Source organism: Mytilus galloprovincialis, chromosome 8 (genome assembly GCF_965363235.1).
Source record: "Mytilus galloprovincialis chromosome 8, xbMytGall1.hap1.1, whole genome shotgun sequence".
Taxonomy (NCBI): Eukaryota; Metazoa; Mollusca; class Bivalvia; order Mytilida; family Mytilidae; genus Mytilus; species Mytilus galloprovincialis.
Genome location: NC_134845.1, coordinates 23686000 through 23704112, shown reverse-complemented (window position 1 = coordinate 23704112; position 18113 = coordinate 23686000). Strand labels below are relative to the sequence as shown.

The 18113-nt window shown below is 30.1% G+C and overlaps 1 protein-coding gene across 2 annotated transcripts in view; it reads left to right on the top strand.

Annotated features, from left to right (window-relative positions):
- LOC143085363 (sodium- and chloride-dependent glycine transporter 2-like) overlaps positions 1-18113 on the top strand; it is a 50603-nt gene that overhangs the window by 29415 nt on the left and 3075 nt on the right. For both annotated transcript variants that reach the window (XM_076261643.1, XM_076261644.1), the window contains exons 4-9: positions 722-977; positions 2190-2322; positions 3570-3704; positions 4148-4251; positions 15873-15997; positions 17343-17455. In XM_076261643.1, the coding sequence (XP_076117758.1) occupies positions 722-977; positions 2190-2322; positions 3570-3704; positions 4148-4251; positions 15873-15997; positions 17343-17455 (866 nt within the window). The remainder of the gene's footprint in view (positions 1-721; positions 978-2189; positions 2323-3569; positions 3705-4147; positions 4252-15872; positions 15998-17342; positions 17456-18113) is intronic.

The following is an 18113-nucleotide window of genomic DNA, read 5'->3' as shown; positions in this document are numbered from 1 at the left end:
CGGAGCACAACTTGTTTCAGCAGTATTATGTCTTTACCGTTATTTAACTTGTTATATCTGATTTATAATTGTAATTCTAGGCGATGATTACGGAAGACTACTTGTTTAAGCAGTATTATGTCTTCACCATTATTTAACTTGTTATATATCATTTATAACTGTAATTCTAGGCGTTTGTTACGGAGCACTACATTGTACTTGTTTCAGCAATATTCTGTATATACCGTTATTAAACTTGTTATATCTCATTTATAACTCAGTGTAATTCTAGGTGTTGGTTACAGAGCACTTCTTGTTTCAGTAATATTCTGTGTATACCGTCATTAAACTTGTTATGTCTCATTTAGAACTGTAATTCTAGGTGTTGGTTACGGAGCACTACTTGTTTCAGCAATATTCTGTGTATACCGTCATTAAACTTGTTATATCTCATTTATAACTGTAATTCTATGCGTTGGTTACGGAGCACTTCTTGTTTCAGCAATATTCTGTGTAAACCGTCATTAAACTTGTTATATCTCATTTATAACTGTAATTCTAGGTGTTGGTTACGGAGCACTACTTGTTTCAGCAATATTCTGTGTATACCGTCATTAAACTTGTTATATCTCATTTATAACTGTAATTCTAGGTGTTGGTTACGGAGCACTACTTGTTTCAGCAATATTCTGTGTATACCGTCATTAAACTTGTTATATCTCATTTATAACTGTAATTCTAGGTGTTGGTTACGGAGCACTACTTGTTTCAACAATATTCTGTGTATACTGCAACATATTTATGACATGGACTATTTACTTCCTGTATCAGTCAATGACATCAATATTACCATGGAGTCACTGCAATAATGAATGGAATACAGACAATTGCTCAGATAATTCCAGACACAATGCGTCCCTTTCAAATGTATCAAAAGAAGCCAATTGGTCTATGAACACAAATTTAACCAAAATGACTCCAAGCGAGGAATATTGGAAGTAAGCATTTATGCATTTCTTTTAAATACTAGTCTTTGCTTCATGTTTTCTGACGTCAAACTAAGGTCATCATTATTACAGCCCGAAGTTTTTTTTGTGTTTTTGTGCAACAAGATATGATGACAAGACAACAAACATTGTTTTATGTGAAATAAAATTGTAGAATAACACTATGAATAAAGGTAAAGAGTTCGGACACAAATATTTCCGATTTTTCACAAATTTTCAAACATAAACACAAGTTTTAAGCTACAGGAATTCATAAAACAAAGACAAAACAATCAGATACTCTGGAAAGGTAAATGATATATATGCCGTTAGAGCCACTCTTTCTGTAACTTAATATTAAAATCCAATTTATGAATGATTCATGTAAGTTTGGTGGGGTTCGTGTTGTTTATTCTTTAGTTTTCTATGTTGTGTCGTGTGTGCTGTTGTTTGTTTGTCTTTTTCATTTTTAGCCATGGCGTTGTCAGTTTGTTTTAGAATTGTGATTTTGACTGTCCCTTTGGTATCTTTCGTCTCTCTTTCATTTACAATGAAGCCTACTATCACCGCAGCCTTTAAATGACTGACGTGTTCCATTAAATGAATAGACAATCCTAACCATAGTATACAAAACCATTATACATCACCAAATTAATATGTATTTTATATTCCTTTTAAAATTGTTATACGATGATGACTGATGTACCCATATTTTCACTATTTTATTAATTGTGTCTGTTTAGTTAACGCATCAATGTAAATATAACGGAATTTGATGAGACTGTCATCAAAGTGAGAGGGTTAGCGCTATAAAACCAGGTTTAATCCACCATTTTCTACATTTGAAAATACCTGTACCAAGTCAGGAATATGACAGTTCTTGTCCATTTGTTTTTGATGCGTTTTGTTATTTGATTTTGCCATGTGATTATGGACTTTCCGAATTGATTTTCCTCTAAGTTCAGTATTTTTGTGATTTTACTTTTTTTTTATGAAAACAGTTAAAAAAAAAGAGACGCTTTCGTTTAGTGATCTATTTATATATATACGCAAAAGAATTTCTTACTAATGCAACGAATTGTAGGTCACTATACAACCTTTAAAATGCGTAAGACACATATAACAAAGTCAGCCATCAAAAACTCATATAAGAAATAGCATTGATTAATAAAAACGATTCGTTTCATCCTTAAACGTTTAAATTACCATACATAATTTTTGCAGATATAACGTACTCCAGATAACTTCAGGGATTGAAGACGTGGGCGGCATAAGACTAGAGCTTCTAGCATGTCTATTTGCAGCATGGGTTCTGGTATTCCTTTGTCTATTCAATGGAATAAAGTCATCTGGAAAGGTTTGGAATTTTTAATTAAAATACAACTCTCAATACATATTGAAACGTTAAGGGTTTAATCCATATATAACCATTTCTAATTTAAAAGATGAAGACGTATAAATTTCAGCAACCTGTTATTTTATTAACGGCAGGGCTATACATGTATCAAAAATCGTCATCAAATTACAAAGAACGTACAGTTCGAATGATTTGATTAGTTCTGGTTTTAATCACATCATGTGTATTATTCAAACTTTATTCGAACCTTTTTGTCGCTCAAAAAAACCATTATAGATACCAGGATTAACATTTTATTTCTACGCCAGACGCGCGTTACGTCTACAAAAGACTCATCAGTGACGCGTAAATATCAAAATAAGTTAAAAAGACCAAATAAAGTACTAAGTTGAAGAGCATTGAGGACCGAAAATTCTTAAGGTTTTGCCAAATTCAGCTAAATAGTTTTATGCTTTGGTAATGAAGTTTAGTTTCATCGTTTGCTGTGTTATGTTATTGGCAATAATACACATAAAAACGATGAATTACTAATTTAACAGTGATTTGCGACTACGTATATTAAGCAACGTTATAGTGCGTTTATTACAACAGTGACGTGTACACCCGTGTAATGAAGCTTGTCGGTACATCTCGGGGAAAAGGTAAACTTAGAAATTTTTCTACTTCAGGCATAGATTACCTAAGCTGTATTTTGCAAAACTTTTATGAATTTTGGTCCTCAATGCTCTTTAACTTCGTACTTTGTGTGGCCTTTTTAACTTTTTTGGATTCGAGCGTCACTGATGAATCTTTTGTAGACGACACGTGCGTCTGGCGTATATACTAAATTGAGTCCTGGTATCTATGATGAGTGAGTTTATTTGTAAAGTTTAAAAAAAAAAATTGTAATATTTAACAATACTTCATATAGATTTTTATTATCTTTTTGCAAATGTGCTTTGTCTATATGCCTCGTGGTTAATCTATGATGACATACTTGCATGAGGTTGAATCTACATTTTTTACATACAAAAAAATGCCTTGACCAAGTCAGGAATATGACAGTTGTAATCCATTTGTGTGATGTGTTTGAGCTTTTGAACTTGCCATTTGCTTAGAGACTTTCCGTTTAGAATTTTTCTTGGAGTTCTGTATTTTTTGTTATGTTACTTTTTTCCACTTTGGATAGGTTTAAATGGATCACGGATTTGTAATCCATTATACTTATAACACGATTACATCAAAATATATGACACTATCTATTTCAGATTGTATATGTCACCGTTACATTCCCATACATTGTGCTGATTATATTTCTAGTCAGAGCAGTCACCTTACCTGGTGCTATAGAAGGCATTAAATTCTTTATAATTCCAAAATGGCATAATTTGCTTTCAACAAAGGTACGTTTACTATTTGTCAGGAAGGACTTTTCATATTTAAGACGCAATTCGTTGATAAATGTTATTCAATTTATCCATGCAATAGTAGAACATCATTAATATGATAAATTTCTTACCAATAATATTTTTTTATAGAACTCAATCTACCCTTAAACGAAAAAAACAAAAATATGTGGTAAACGTATGTCACTAATGTGTCAGCAACATAACGACATTAACAACCACACGAATTTACATTTATTCCATAAACAACCGCAAATTTTTTCGATTTTCACATTTGGCAACATATTGTACAGTTGTTATCCATTTGTTTGATGTGTTTGAGCTTTTAGTTTTGCCATTTGATAAGGGACTTTCCGTTTTGAGTTCATCATTTTGGGGATTTCACTTTTTGCTATTTAATGTCATCAATTTATTTATATACCAGTTTTGTTTTTGCATAGGTCTGGGGTGAGGCTGCTGTACAGATTTTCTTTTCGTCTGGTGCTGGATGGGGTGCCATATTAACTATGGCTAGTTTTAACAAATTTCATCATAACATGTATAGGTTTGTTTATCATTGTTTGGTGTACTAACTTTAAATTTTAGTATAATATTTAGATTTACATGTAATTGTACAAGTGTTTCATAATTTTTTGGAACTTGCAGTTTGTTGTTTAGTTCGTCTGTTTTTATGGAGAGAAACATTAATAATTGCATTATAAGATGAAATGATTTACGATCACGAAATATTGTACATCCCCACAGGAATACCGTAAGTGACAAGATAAACTTCTATGTGATTGCGGTACGACGAATAAAATACTTCTGTGCAAGTTTAATTACCTAAGTTTTATCAGCGTGGCCTTAATTAAATCAACAAGTTAAGATTATAAAAAAAAATTAACCAATACAATAAAACCATATTTTGTAATATATTTTTTTAAATGAAATAATTATTCAAATTGATTTAGGTTTAATACCACCAAATCATAATACGTTATATCCGTCACATCCGGTTGCATACGCAAAAGTGTCGAAAAAAATATCCTACATTTCATTGCAGTAAAAAAAATCTGGGTCATGAAAATATATCTTGGGTGTTTCAAAGCACCATTATTTTTTTATTTTGTGTTCTAAAGACTATTTTAGAAACTTGATGTAACATAATTACTAAAGCTTTTCCATATGTCAAAAAGTTGAACATTTTATTGGTTTAACAACCTCCAGTAATGATTATTTCTTATAACAACAACAACAACAACAATTTTTTATTTGTCAATCAAGACGCCCCGAGGAGCAGTACAATTACAGTTTAAATTAAAGTTTACAAATAATTGTGGTGATATTTTTCATTGAAATTACAATACATGACAATATTATAAAACTGAAACTATATAGGAGAAGGGAGACAACAAACACAGTATATATTCTCAAAGATAGTGAGTGAGTGAACACAATCAGTACCGTTTTGTAATTAGAAGAAGAGGTGTGGGCTACTCATGTATTAATACTTAATTTTACTCTTCTAGTTTTTATTAAACTATCTATTAATTTAATCATTATGTTATTAACAAATGGATCTTTATTTGACATCAACCATAGAAATTTAGATTGGTCATTTAAAGTGTTTAAATTAGTAAATTTAGAGGATAAATCTAAAATAAAACTGAACCTTTCACTTTTAAGTGATGGACATTGAAGAAGAAAATGAATTTCATCCTCAACAATGTCATTATTACATAATTTACAAAATCTTTTATTTGGGGGTATTCCTTTATGTCTGCCCTTTTCTATTTCAAGTTCATGGGCACTAATTCTAAATTTGGTTAACTCATTTAATGTTTTACAATTATTTAACAATAAATATTTTTCAAGGCCTATATTATTTTTAAATAGTCTATAGGTCCTTAATTTATTTCCTTGCACCATGCCAAGTTTGTCATTATTTAGTTGGTTAAGCCAAATTTCATCATATTTAATTCGGAGTTTTCTAATGATAAATAAAGGCAACATTAGTATACCGCTGTTCAAAACTCATAAATCTATGGACAAAAAACAAAATCGGGGTAACAAACTAAAACTGAGGGAAACGCATTAAATATTAGAGAATAACAACGACACAACATTCAAATGTAACACACACAGCAACGGACTAAGCATTAGACAAAATCCGATGAGAATAACCAATATAACATCAAAACCAAATACATGAATTTGGGATAGAAAAGTACCGTGACACGTCTTATAGTACACTCAAGTATAGGAGAAAACAAACGATACAACGGAAACACAACGCAAAAATGTCACACACACAGAAACGAACTATGATATAACAATGGCCATTTTCCTGACTTGGTACAGGACATTTTTAAAGAAAAAAATGGTGGGTTGAACCTGGTTTTATGGCATGCCAAACCTCGCACTTTGATGGCATTGTTAAATATAACATCAAAATGACAACATAATAATACAGGACCATAATACAAACAAATAGGAGAACGTATTAGGCAAAGAAACACACGAACAACAGATAACAAAAGGCATCAGGTTTAAAATTCATTACGTCAAAAATGCGCCTCGTCCAAACAAGAATTACCAGTGACGCCCAGATATTAAAGTTTGAAAGTCAAAAAAAGGGGGTGGGGTACAAAGTTTGATAATTGACTGTATATGAGATTTGTGATTTAACAAATATTCGGGGTTAAATTAAGATATTTAAATAATGAGTAAATGCTTCCCAACCATTGTCTTTACATGTTTTAGATAAAATTTTGGACTCTTCAAATGCTTCTTTAATGAGGGAGTTATTTTGTTCTTTGAGTCTGAGCCAAAATTTAGTCATATTAAGAATAAACTCAAGAGATAGGAGGTAGCGCCCCAACTCTCCCATCACTGCTAGGTTAGTTGATCTTCTAGGTACCTGTAGAGAATATTTACAAAATTTAACATGTAATTTTTCGATAACTAGATCTTTTCACATTTGGAAAAAATAGTTGTCTTCTTTTGATTGTAACTTTTTTGGAGAGAATTGGCCCCAAATTTCTGAGCCATATAACAAAATTGGCTTCAGTATGTGGTCAAAAAGATGTAAAAGTGTTTTAATATTAGGTTTAAAATGGTTGAAATATCTTTTTAATTTACAAAAGGCTTTTAATGCTTTATTATAAAGATTAAACTTAGCATCTGTAAATCTGCCAGATACAGTGAATATCATGCCAAGATAATTATATTTTTTCTCATTATTAGGGACCGTTCAATATTTATCAGATGGATGGGCCGGTGCAAAATGGGGCGGGGCAAGCACTTTTTTTGTGGAAATATTTGGATGGGCGAGAACTTTTTTTAAAATATTTAGTGGATGGGCCAGAACATATTTTATAGGAAAATTTTCTATCAATTTTATCGGTGTGTAGGAAATTTCTTTTGCGGGCTCTCAAAACATGTCTCAAAAACTGGTAGCTTGGTTCATTTCTGTCAACTTTAAGGATTTAATTAAGGAATAAAAAAGCTAGAATTTTCTGTTCGGACTATCTTATAAATTATTTTGACCTTATAGAATACCAAGTTGTTTGATAGTTTGGTGTTTTGCTGTTAAATTTGTGGATTTAATTAATAGGTAAGAAAAAAAGCTCAAATTTTTAGTAATGGATAAATTCAGATAGTCAACTTTAATTTTTTTTGTAACTTTTTCAAATCAACTTGGATTTTCATAAAACTTTACAGCTAACTCATTAATATATTGATCTTATAGGAAACCAGGTTGTTTGGTAGTTAGGTGTTTTGCTGTTAAATTTATGGATTTAATTAATAGGTAAGAAAAAAAGCTCAAATTTTCATTTTAGGCTAAATTCAGATAGTCAACTTTAATTTTTTTTATAACTTTTTCAAATCAACTGGATTTTCATAAAACTGAAGAGCTATTTCAGTTATATATTGATCTTACAGAAAGCCAGTTTGTTTGATACTTTGATGTATTGCTGTCATTTTTATGGATTTTATAAATAGGTAAAAAAATCTAGAGTTTTAAGTTAAGGCTGAATCTAGATAGTCATCTTTAATTTTTTTTATAACTTTTTTAAATCAACATGGATTTTCATAAAACTATACAGCTATTTCATTTATATATTGACCTTACAGAAAGCCAGTTTGTTTGGTACTTTGGTGTATTGCTGTCATTTTTATTGATTTTATAAATAGGTAAAAGAAATCTAGAATTTTAAGTTTAGGCTTAATCTAGATAGTCATATTTAATTTATTTTATAACTTTTTCAAATCAACATTGATTTCCATAAAACTATACAGCTATTTCATTTATATATTGATCTAATAAAATGCCAAGTTGTTTAGTAGTTTGGTGTGTTGTTGTCATTCTTATGGATTTAATAAAAAAAGGTTTAAGAAAAAGCTCAAATTTTCAGTTTAGGCTAAATCCAGGTAGTCATCTTTAAATTTTTTTATAACTTTTTCAAATCAACATGGATTTTCATAAAACTTTACAGCTATTTCATTTATATATTGATCTAATAAAATGCCAAGTTGTTTGGTAGTTTGGTGCGTTGCTGTCATTCTTATGGATTTAATAAAAAGGTTTAAGAAAAAGCTAAAATTTTCAGTTTTAGGTTATTTCAAGATAGTCATCTTTAAATTTGTTCATAACTTTTTCAAATCAACTTGCATTTTCATAAAACTCTACTGCTATATCATTTTTATATTGATCTTACTGAATGCCAGGCTGTTTAGTACTTTGTTTTTTTGCTTTCATTTTTATGGATTTAGTTAATAGCTTAAAAAAAAGCTGCAATTTTAAGTTTAGACCAAATTTGGATGGTCACCTTTAATTTTTTTTTTAACTTTTTCAAATCAACTTAGATTTTCATATAACTATACAGCTTTCTCATTTATATATTAATCTTACAGAATGCCAGGTTGTTTGATAGTTTGGTGTTCAGTTGTCAAATTTAGGAATTAGTTCATAGGCGAAAAAGGCTGCATCAAATTCAAAAACATGCCTGCCTATATTTGCTTAAAAGGACCATAATTTCTTTTTCCAAAAGTAGAACAGATAATTCATATTTGAACTAAATGTATACATACACTACAAACTCCTCAGAGTCTGAATTGACCAGTTTTTGTGCTCGACCAGTAAAATCGAGCACACATTTTACTCGACTAGTCTCGACATTGTCTCGACTGTACTTAACTGTACTTAAGTGTACTCGACTAGGTCTCGACTTTACTTAATTAATCTGATTCAGTACTTGATGATCTTTGTGTAGTCTGAAATGGTCTTGACCAAGGCTCGACCTGTCTCGACCTGTCTTGACTAGTCTCGACTAGTCTCAACCAGTCTCGACCTGTCTCGACTAGTCTTGACCTTCAAATTTAGTTTTGACTGGTGTAAATCAGCCCATCTAACTAAATTAAATATTGATCTTACAAAATTCAAGCTTATTAGGTAGTTTGATTTATTGGAACTATTTTATATAAATAGATTATTAAGATACTATACGTTTTGGAATGCTGTACACATGTTATGCAGGGGCCTTGACCTGTAAGATTATTATCCAATCAGCAAGGGGGTTTCCCAGTCACTTCTGCATGTGCCTCTCGTTTACTAATTGTTTTGCGAGATCATACTAATTAACCAATGAGATTGCTTATGAAGTTTGAATTAACCAATCAGCGCTTGTTAGCAGAGCTTTTGTTTTAAACGCGCAATCATAATTATTCTTAATGCAACGCTTGCTTGTAGCAGTCATTTTATAATTTTCGGGAAAATAATTTCTTCCCACCCACCACTCCCTAGTGGACATTTATTGTTATTTGCTATATACATAAGATCTTGTTGCACTTGTAGAATCTATGCATATTTTATATTGTTTAATTAGTAGAGTAGTAATGTTTCAAAGAACTCACAGTTTTTATGTACTTCTTGTATGGAGTACCACAGTTTTTCAATTTGATTTTGCTTTCTTTGTAAATATGTTTATTGCGTATTGATATGCAAAGAAAATATTAAACTGTGATTCTTCTCCCAAACCTGTGTTTGTTCAATTTGTACTTAATACAATAACCAGTTAGCTTATGTCTTGGTCCCGTTACTTAACTCTGATTAGTGTAAATCAAGTGCCTACCTGCATTGTAACTCTTCAGCATTAGGTTTGGGCACCAAAGGGATAGCAACCTGGTTATTGGTACCACTGGCCTTAATATTCAACATCAAATAAGGGAGGATCTGGGTGGGACAAGTTTTGTGGATTAATGCTGTGAAATGAAAGAATTTAATTTTACAATATGTAAAAAAAAAATTATTATATAAAAATTCAGATAGGCATCTTTAATTTTTTTTATAACTTTTTCAAATCAACTTGGATTTTCATCAAACTATGCAGATATCTTAGATATATATCAAGCTTATTGAATCCCATTTCATTTAGTTTTTTGTTGTATTACTGTAAAATTTAAGAATTAAAGTAATTTTGGTATAAAAAGCTAGGATTTGCAATTCGGACAAAATAGAGATAGTACACTTTAATTTTTTTAATAACTTTTCCAAATCAACTTGGATTTGCATCAAACTATGCAGTTATCTTACATATATATCAAGCTTACTGAATCCCATTTCATTTAGTTTTTTGTTGTATTGCTGTAAAATTTAAGAATTAAAGTAATCTTGGTATAAAAAGCTAGGATTTGCAATTCGGACAAAATAGAGATAGTACACTTTAATTTTTTTAATAACTTTTTCAAATCAACTTGGATTTGCATCAAACTATGCAGTTATCTTACATATATATCAAGCTTACTGAATCCCATTTCATTTAGTTTTTAGTTGTATTGCTGTAAAATTTGCTAGGATTTGCAATTCGGACAAAATAGAGATAGTACACTTTAATTTTTTTAATAACTTTTTCAAATCAACTTGGATTTTCACCAAACTATGCAGCTATCTTACATATATATCAAGCTTACTGAATCCCATTTCATTTAGTTTTTTGTTGTATTGCTGTAAAAATTTAAGAATTAAATTAATCTAGGTAAAAAAAGCTAGAATTTGCAGTTCGAACAAAATAGAGATAGTACACTTTAAGCTTTTTAATAACTTTTTCAAATCAACTTGGATTTTATTAAAACTATATAGCTACCTTGGTGATCTTACTAAATCCCAGGTTGTTATGAAGTTTTAAAATATTTTTTTGTCAAATTTAATGACATGACACTATACATGATTTAATTACATCAGTACACGTGAGTTTTACAGGTAAAAAGAAAGCCCTACTTTTCTTAAACTCGTGTATTACTTATCTAGTGAATTAAAAGCCCTGCGATTTAGATTTAACAGGATGTTACAACTTTGAATAAATGTTATTTAGAATTTAAAACTCTCTGGTAGATGTGATCTTTTTAATAAGTTTGCCCCAAGCAGAAGGTATTGCTTTATAAATCCCCACAAATCAGAAGAACTATTTTAATAATTTCTAATGTTTCATCCCTTTTTGATATATTTATATAGTGTATATCAAAAGGAATAAAACATTAAAGGAATTATATTAATATTTTATATATACTTTTTCCCAAATTATGAGAAAAGATATATTTCTAATATCGTAGCTTTTTAAATTCTAAATTCTTAAATTTGACAGAAATACACCAAACAAAATAACAACCTATGATTCAGTAAGATCAATATATTGCAAAGATATTTGTAGAGTTCGATGAAAATCTAAGTTGATTTGAAAAAGTTATGAAAAAAATTAAAGTGTACCATCTCTATTTTGTCAAAACTGCAAATCCTAGCTTTTTTTTTTACCTAGATTAAATTAATTCTTAAATTTGACAGCAATACAACAAACTTTATAACAACCTGGAATTCAGTAAGAAGAATACATCACCAAGATAGCTATATACTTTCAATAAAATCCAAGTTGAATTTAAAAAGTTATAAAAAAAATTAAAGTGTACTACAGCCCTTGGATGGTGTAAACTTCCCAAAACAACGTGTATGATGTAATGGTGTATGGCATATGGTGCAATGGTGTAAGGTGTATGGTGCTATGGTGTATGGTGTAAGGGAAATGGTGTAATGGTGTATGAGGAATGGTGTGATTGTGTAACGTGCGATCGGGAATGGTGTGAATGATAGTGTACGACCTTTCATTGGTTGCAAACGAAGTTTTTTTTAATTTCATTTTTTCGGATTGTAAGCATCAACATAATAAAAAACTTAATATTTAAAATTTAATTGCAATATGGGTAATTTCGGATCGTGTAGATAGAATGGGGAATGGTGTATGGTGTGATGTGTAAGGTGTATGGTGCAAAGGTGTAACGTGTATGGTGTAATGGTACAAGGTGTATGGTGTAATGGTGTATGGTGTATGGTGTAATGGTGTATGGTGTTAGTGGGAAGTTTACACCATCCAAGGACTGTATCTCTATTTTGTTCGAACTGCAAATTCTAGCTTTTTTGACCTAGATTAATTTAATTCTTAAATTTGACAGCAATACAACAAACACAAAATGACCTGGGATTTAGTAAGCTTGATATATATGTAAGATAACTGCATAGTTTGATGAAAATCCAAGTTGATTTGAAAAAATTATTAAAAAAATTAAGGTGTACTATCTCTATTTTGTCCGAATTGCAAATCCTAGCCTTTTTTTTTACCAAGATTACTTTAATTCTTAAATTTTACAGCAATACAACAAAAAACTAAATGAAATGGGATTCAGTAAGCTTGATATATATGTAAGATAACTGCATAGTTTGATGAAAATCCAAGTTGATTTGAAAAAATTATTAAAAAAATTAAGGTGTACTATCTCTATTTTGCTCGAATTGCAAATCCTAGCCTTTTTTTTTACCAAGATTACTTTAATTCTTAAATTTTACAGCAATACAACAAAAAACTAAATGAAATGGGATTCAGTAAGCTTGATATATATGTAAGATAACTGCATAGTTTGATGCAAATCCAAGTTGATTTGGAAAAGTTATTAAAAAAATTAAAGTGTACTATCTCTATTTTGTTCGAATTGCAAATCCTAGCTTTTAATACCAAGATTACTTTAATTCTTAAATTTTTACAGCAATACAACAAAAAACTAAATGAAATGGGATTCAGTAAGCTTGATATATATGTAAGATAGCTGCATAGTGTGGTGAAAATCCAAGTTGATTTGAAAAAGTTATTAAAAAAATTAGTGTACTATCTCTATTTTGTCCGAATCGCAAATCCTAGCTTTTTATACCAAGATTACTTTAATTCTTAAATTTTACAGCAATACAACAAAAAACTAAATGAAATGGGATTCAGTAAGCTTGATATATATGTAAGATAGCTGCATAGTTTGATGCAAATCCAAGTTGATTTGAAAAAGTTATAAAAAAAATTAAAGTGTACTATCTCTAATTTGTCCGAATTGCAAATCCTAGCTTTTTATACCAAGATTACTTTAATTCTTAAATTTTTACAGCAATACAACAAAAAACTAAATGAAATGGGATTCAGTAAGCTTGATATATATGTAAGATAGCTGCATAGTTTGATGAAAATCCAAGTTGATTTGAAAAAGTTATTAAAAAAATTAAAGTGTACTATCTCTATTTTGTCCGAATTGCAAATCCTAGCCTTTTTTTACCAAAATTACTTTAATTCTTAAATTTTACAGCAATACAACAAAAAACTAAATGAAATGGGATTCAATAAGCTTGATATATATTTAAGATATCTGCATAGTTTGATGAAAATCCAAGTTGATTTGAAAAAGTTATAAAAAAAATTAAAGATGCCTATCTGAATTTTTATATAATAATTTTTTTTTTACATATTGTAAAATTAAATTCTTTCATTTCACAGCAATAAATCAAACTACCTAATAAGCTTGAATTTTGTAAGATCAATATTTAATTTAGTTAGATGGGGCTGATTTACACCAGTCAAAACTAAATTTGAAGGTCAAGACTAGTCGAGACAGGTCGAGACTGGTTGAGACTGAGTCGAGACTGGTTGAGACTGAGTCGAGACTAGTCGAGACAGGTCGAGACTAGTCGAGACAGGTCGAGACTAGTCAAGACAGGTCGAGACAGGTCGAGCCTTGGTCAAGACCATTTCAGACTACACAAAGATCATCAAGTACTGAATCAGACTAATTAAGTAAAGTCGAGACCTAGTCGAGTACACTTAAGTACAGTTAAGTACAGTCGAGACAATGTCGAGACTAGTCGAGTAAAATGTGTGCTCGATTTTACTGGTCGAGAACAAAAACTGGTCAATTCAGACTCTGAGGAGTTTGTAGTGATATATATATGGAATTAACTAGCACATTTTAAATTTTGTATTAACACCAAAGTCTATTCTTCGATTTCAAGACATAAAATTTTAAAAACTTTAAAATAGAAAAAGAACCTCAATCATTTTTGATTGTCTTATAGTTTTAGAGGGGCAAGGACTTTTTTTATAGAAATTTTTAGATGGGCAAGGACTTTTTTTCAGAATTTAAAAGGATGGGCGTTAACTTTTTTAATGAAACAATATTAAGAATGCACCGGCCCATCCATCTGGTAAATATTGAACGGTCCCTTAATAAGCTGACCATTAAATGTGAAGTTTTCCTTTGATATTCTTCCTGTGTTATTAAAAATTAATACTTTTGTTTTTTTCATGTTAATTTCTAGTCCCCATTTATTACAATAATCCAATAAATTATCTAAACAATTTTGTAATCCAGATGAAGTTTCAGAAATCATAATGAGGTCATCTGCATACATTAAACAGTTAAGGGTACTGTTGTTTAATAAAACTGGGCAACAGCTAGAATCAAAAATTTCAGGTAAATCATTTATGAAAATATGCAATCAAACGTCATGTTAAATGTTGTCAATGGTACTGAACAGAATAAAACTTTTCTCATGCCATGTGTTTCTATTTTTGTAACAAAGAAAATGCTGCATAATTTTTTTTTAAATAGTGCAAATATATTTAGTTTTATTGCATGAAACTTATTGTTACTCCTTTTGTCATGTTAAACCCGTGCATTTGTCCATATATTAAAAACATATTTTCATATATTCTATTTAAGTTCACAATAAACGCAATATGAATGTTTGAGTCAATGCGTTGGACATTCACTTAACAGTTTATGTCATTTATTTTCTAGAAGTAAAAATGAAAAATAACAAAAATATCGAACTCCGAGGAAAATTCAAATGGCAAAATCAAAATCTGAAACACATTATAAAAAAATGTATAACAATTACATATTCCTAACTTGATACAGGCATTTTCTTCTGTAGAAGATAGTTGACCAAAGCTGGTCATATAGATAGCTGAACCCCCCACTTGTAAGACAGTCGCATTAAATTCCATTATATTGTCAACGAGGGGTGATCAAAGCAAGAAGACGCAATAGGCAGTAGTGTCGTTTTTGTTGTGTGATTTGATTCATAATCATCATAATCTTTTAACAAACGTTTTGTTAATCAAGTTCCTCTTGAGAACTTTTTTTGTGTTTTATAAAAATAAGTCTGTATGATTTATCTATAATTATTTACCTGGGGTTTGTTCTTTCGATATATACCTTTTCCTTTTCTATACTAGTGCATTTATATGTTTTCGTTATATACCTTTTCCTTTTCTATACTAGTGCATTTATATGTTTTCGTTATATACCTTTTCCTTTTTCATACTAGTGCATTTATATGTTTTCGTTATATACCTTTTCCTTTTTCATACTAGTGCATTTATATGTGTTCGTTATATACCTTTTCCTTTTTCATACTAGTGCATTTATATGTGTTCGTTATATACCTTTTCCTTTTTCATACTAGTGCATTTATATGTTTTCGTTATATACCTTTTCCTTTTTCATACTAGTGCATTTATATTTTCGTTATATACCTTTTCCTTTTTCATACTAGTGCATTTATATGTTCTCGTTATATACCTTTTCCTTTTTCATACTAGTGCATTTATATGTTTTCGTTATATACATTTTCCTTTTTCATACTAGTGCATTTATGTGTTTAACATTGATGTGTATCCTTCAAGATGTTTATGGTAGAACATGCATTCTATATATGAAACAAACACAAGGAAGTGCTTGTATTTTTTATCGGACGCACGAACAACATTAAGTGTTATTTTCATAATCAATTCACTTCAAAAGAGTCTTGTATATTTTAAGGGATGCCATAATTGTACCAGCAATCAACAGTGGAACAAGTATTTTTGCTGGCTTCGTCACATTTTCTATCCTCGGATTCATGGCGCACGAGAAAGGAATGGCAGTTGAAGATGTACTAACACAAGGTTATATATATTTTGTGTTATAAAACACGCGTTTTCTTCAAATCTTTCACTTATCTAACTTGTACTATATTTTGACCTAGAGATGATTGTCGTAATCACCCATAAAAAATTAACATTTAATCGAATCATTTACTATCTGCTGAGGAATAAATAAATGTCAGTGACATAAACGTAAATAAACTTCAATCGACCAGTTATTGATAAAGCAAAACACAGATTGTTTTGTTTATATTTATATTTTTTCTTTATTTAGGTTTAGTATGTTTGCAGTTGTATTACAGTTTGTAGCATACATACAAAAATGAAATAGCCTTCTACTTCGTGATGATATAAGCTTGATCATGCTGATGACCATCATCTGTGATGACAGCTTCATCTATATCCCGTAAAAGTAATCAAGATTTCGTAATGATTTAGTTGTTGATCATCTGATAACGTCGTAGATAGTTGATGTTGTTCAGACCTTGATGATCTGATTAAAGTACTATAAATGCTATTGCACTGATACTTCTGACTATCCATTGAACTATTATGAGATTCCAGTTCAAGAAAACATGAAACATAGCAATTTTCTTTTCTTGTTATTTCAGGATTCAATTAACATCTATCTTTAAAGTAACTCAAAAAACGAAAAGAGAAAAAAACTTTTATATATGAAAAGCAACAGTAGTTAACCAATTTGTAATTGTAAGCGTCTCCTACAAATTGTTTCTGCTTTCATTATCGGCCAGCGGCCTGTCAAAATCAGATATAGGACATAACTGATAAAACCAGATGACCATCGGGTATCTTAAGATAATGGTTTACAGTAAATGAAGAATAAAAACGTACTTCTTAGCGAAAGCACCTAAATAAATGTCACAACTAAAATCCAAAGCAAACGTTACCGCTTACACTTTAAGTTTATAACGATTTGAGATTAATTGTTCAGAGAGATAAATATGATCAGACACGTCAACAATTTATAACGTCCTCTCCAGTACATTCTATATTAAAAACAAATGAAATAAGTCAGTAAATTGAGTATATGAGGCAAAATAAAGGCCGACTCAATTAACCAAAAAGGAAAGGGAATTAAGAAATAAAACAAACAAAAAACAAAAATAACAAAAAAACAAAAACAAAAAAATATTGAAATCGGAAAAATATAATTAATAATGCTAAATAAAATAATGTACTTCTGTCGGCATGTGTTGATTTTTATTTGTATCTTTTTGATTTTTTTATAAATCAGAAGACTTTACCTTAAAGATTTTACAGTTTTCCTCGTATTTATGAATGTACTTAATGTCTGAGGAAACCCATGAATTGTCCTTAACGATAATAACATATTTTGTATTTAAAGGTCCAGGGCTAGTTTTTATGGCTTATCCAGAAGCTATATCACGACTTCCTGTTTCGCCATTGTGGGCGATTCTATTTTTCCTGATGATGCTTACAATCGCTATAGATACACAGGTATGAAAGCTTATCTTGACTATACCAAGTCAGGAATATGGCAGTTGTTATTCATTCGTTTGATGTGTTTGCCAAATACAGCTAAGGAAATCCATTCCTGAGGTAGAAAAGCCTTAGTATTTTAAAACTTCAAAAGTTTTGTCAACAGTTAATATATAAATATGACCATATCAACATTTCTCTTCGGAGAGAAATAACAATACGATATCTTGATACTAAAGTAATATTTAATATGAACGCTATAGAAACAAATTTGTACCAAAGACCATTTTATACAGCAGTTTGCAACTATGTTTCATCGTAAGTTATAATACGATATGCAGCAACAAATAACGACTTATGTTAAAACAAAGTGCATCTACCTCACCTTTTTCAATCTTGTGTTTATCGATTCTTTTATTCCCTCTGTTGAATATAAACAGAATGAGATTTAAAACTGAACAGCGCATAGCCTATCGTTATTGTTTAAGATTATCGGGTTTTCTACACATGATATACATTGATATTTTACGATATATATATATATAAGACGAAAAAAAAACGATTATCTGAGTATCGTTCTATAACTGGTCTTTTTATCCTCCCTTATACAGTGTTACTATTGACGAAAGAAAGCTTTATTGCGTCCCCTCACACATTGTGAAGTCTCTGATAATAG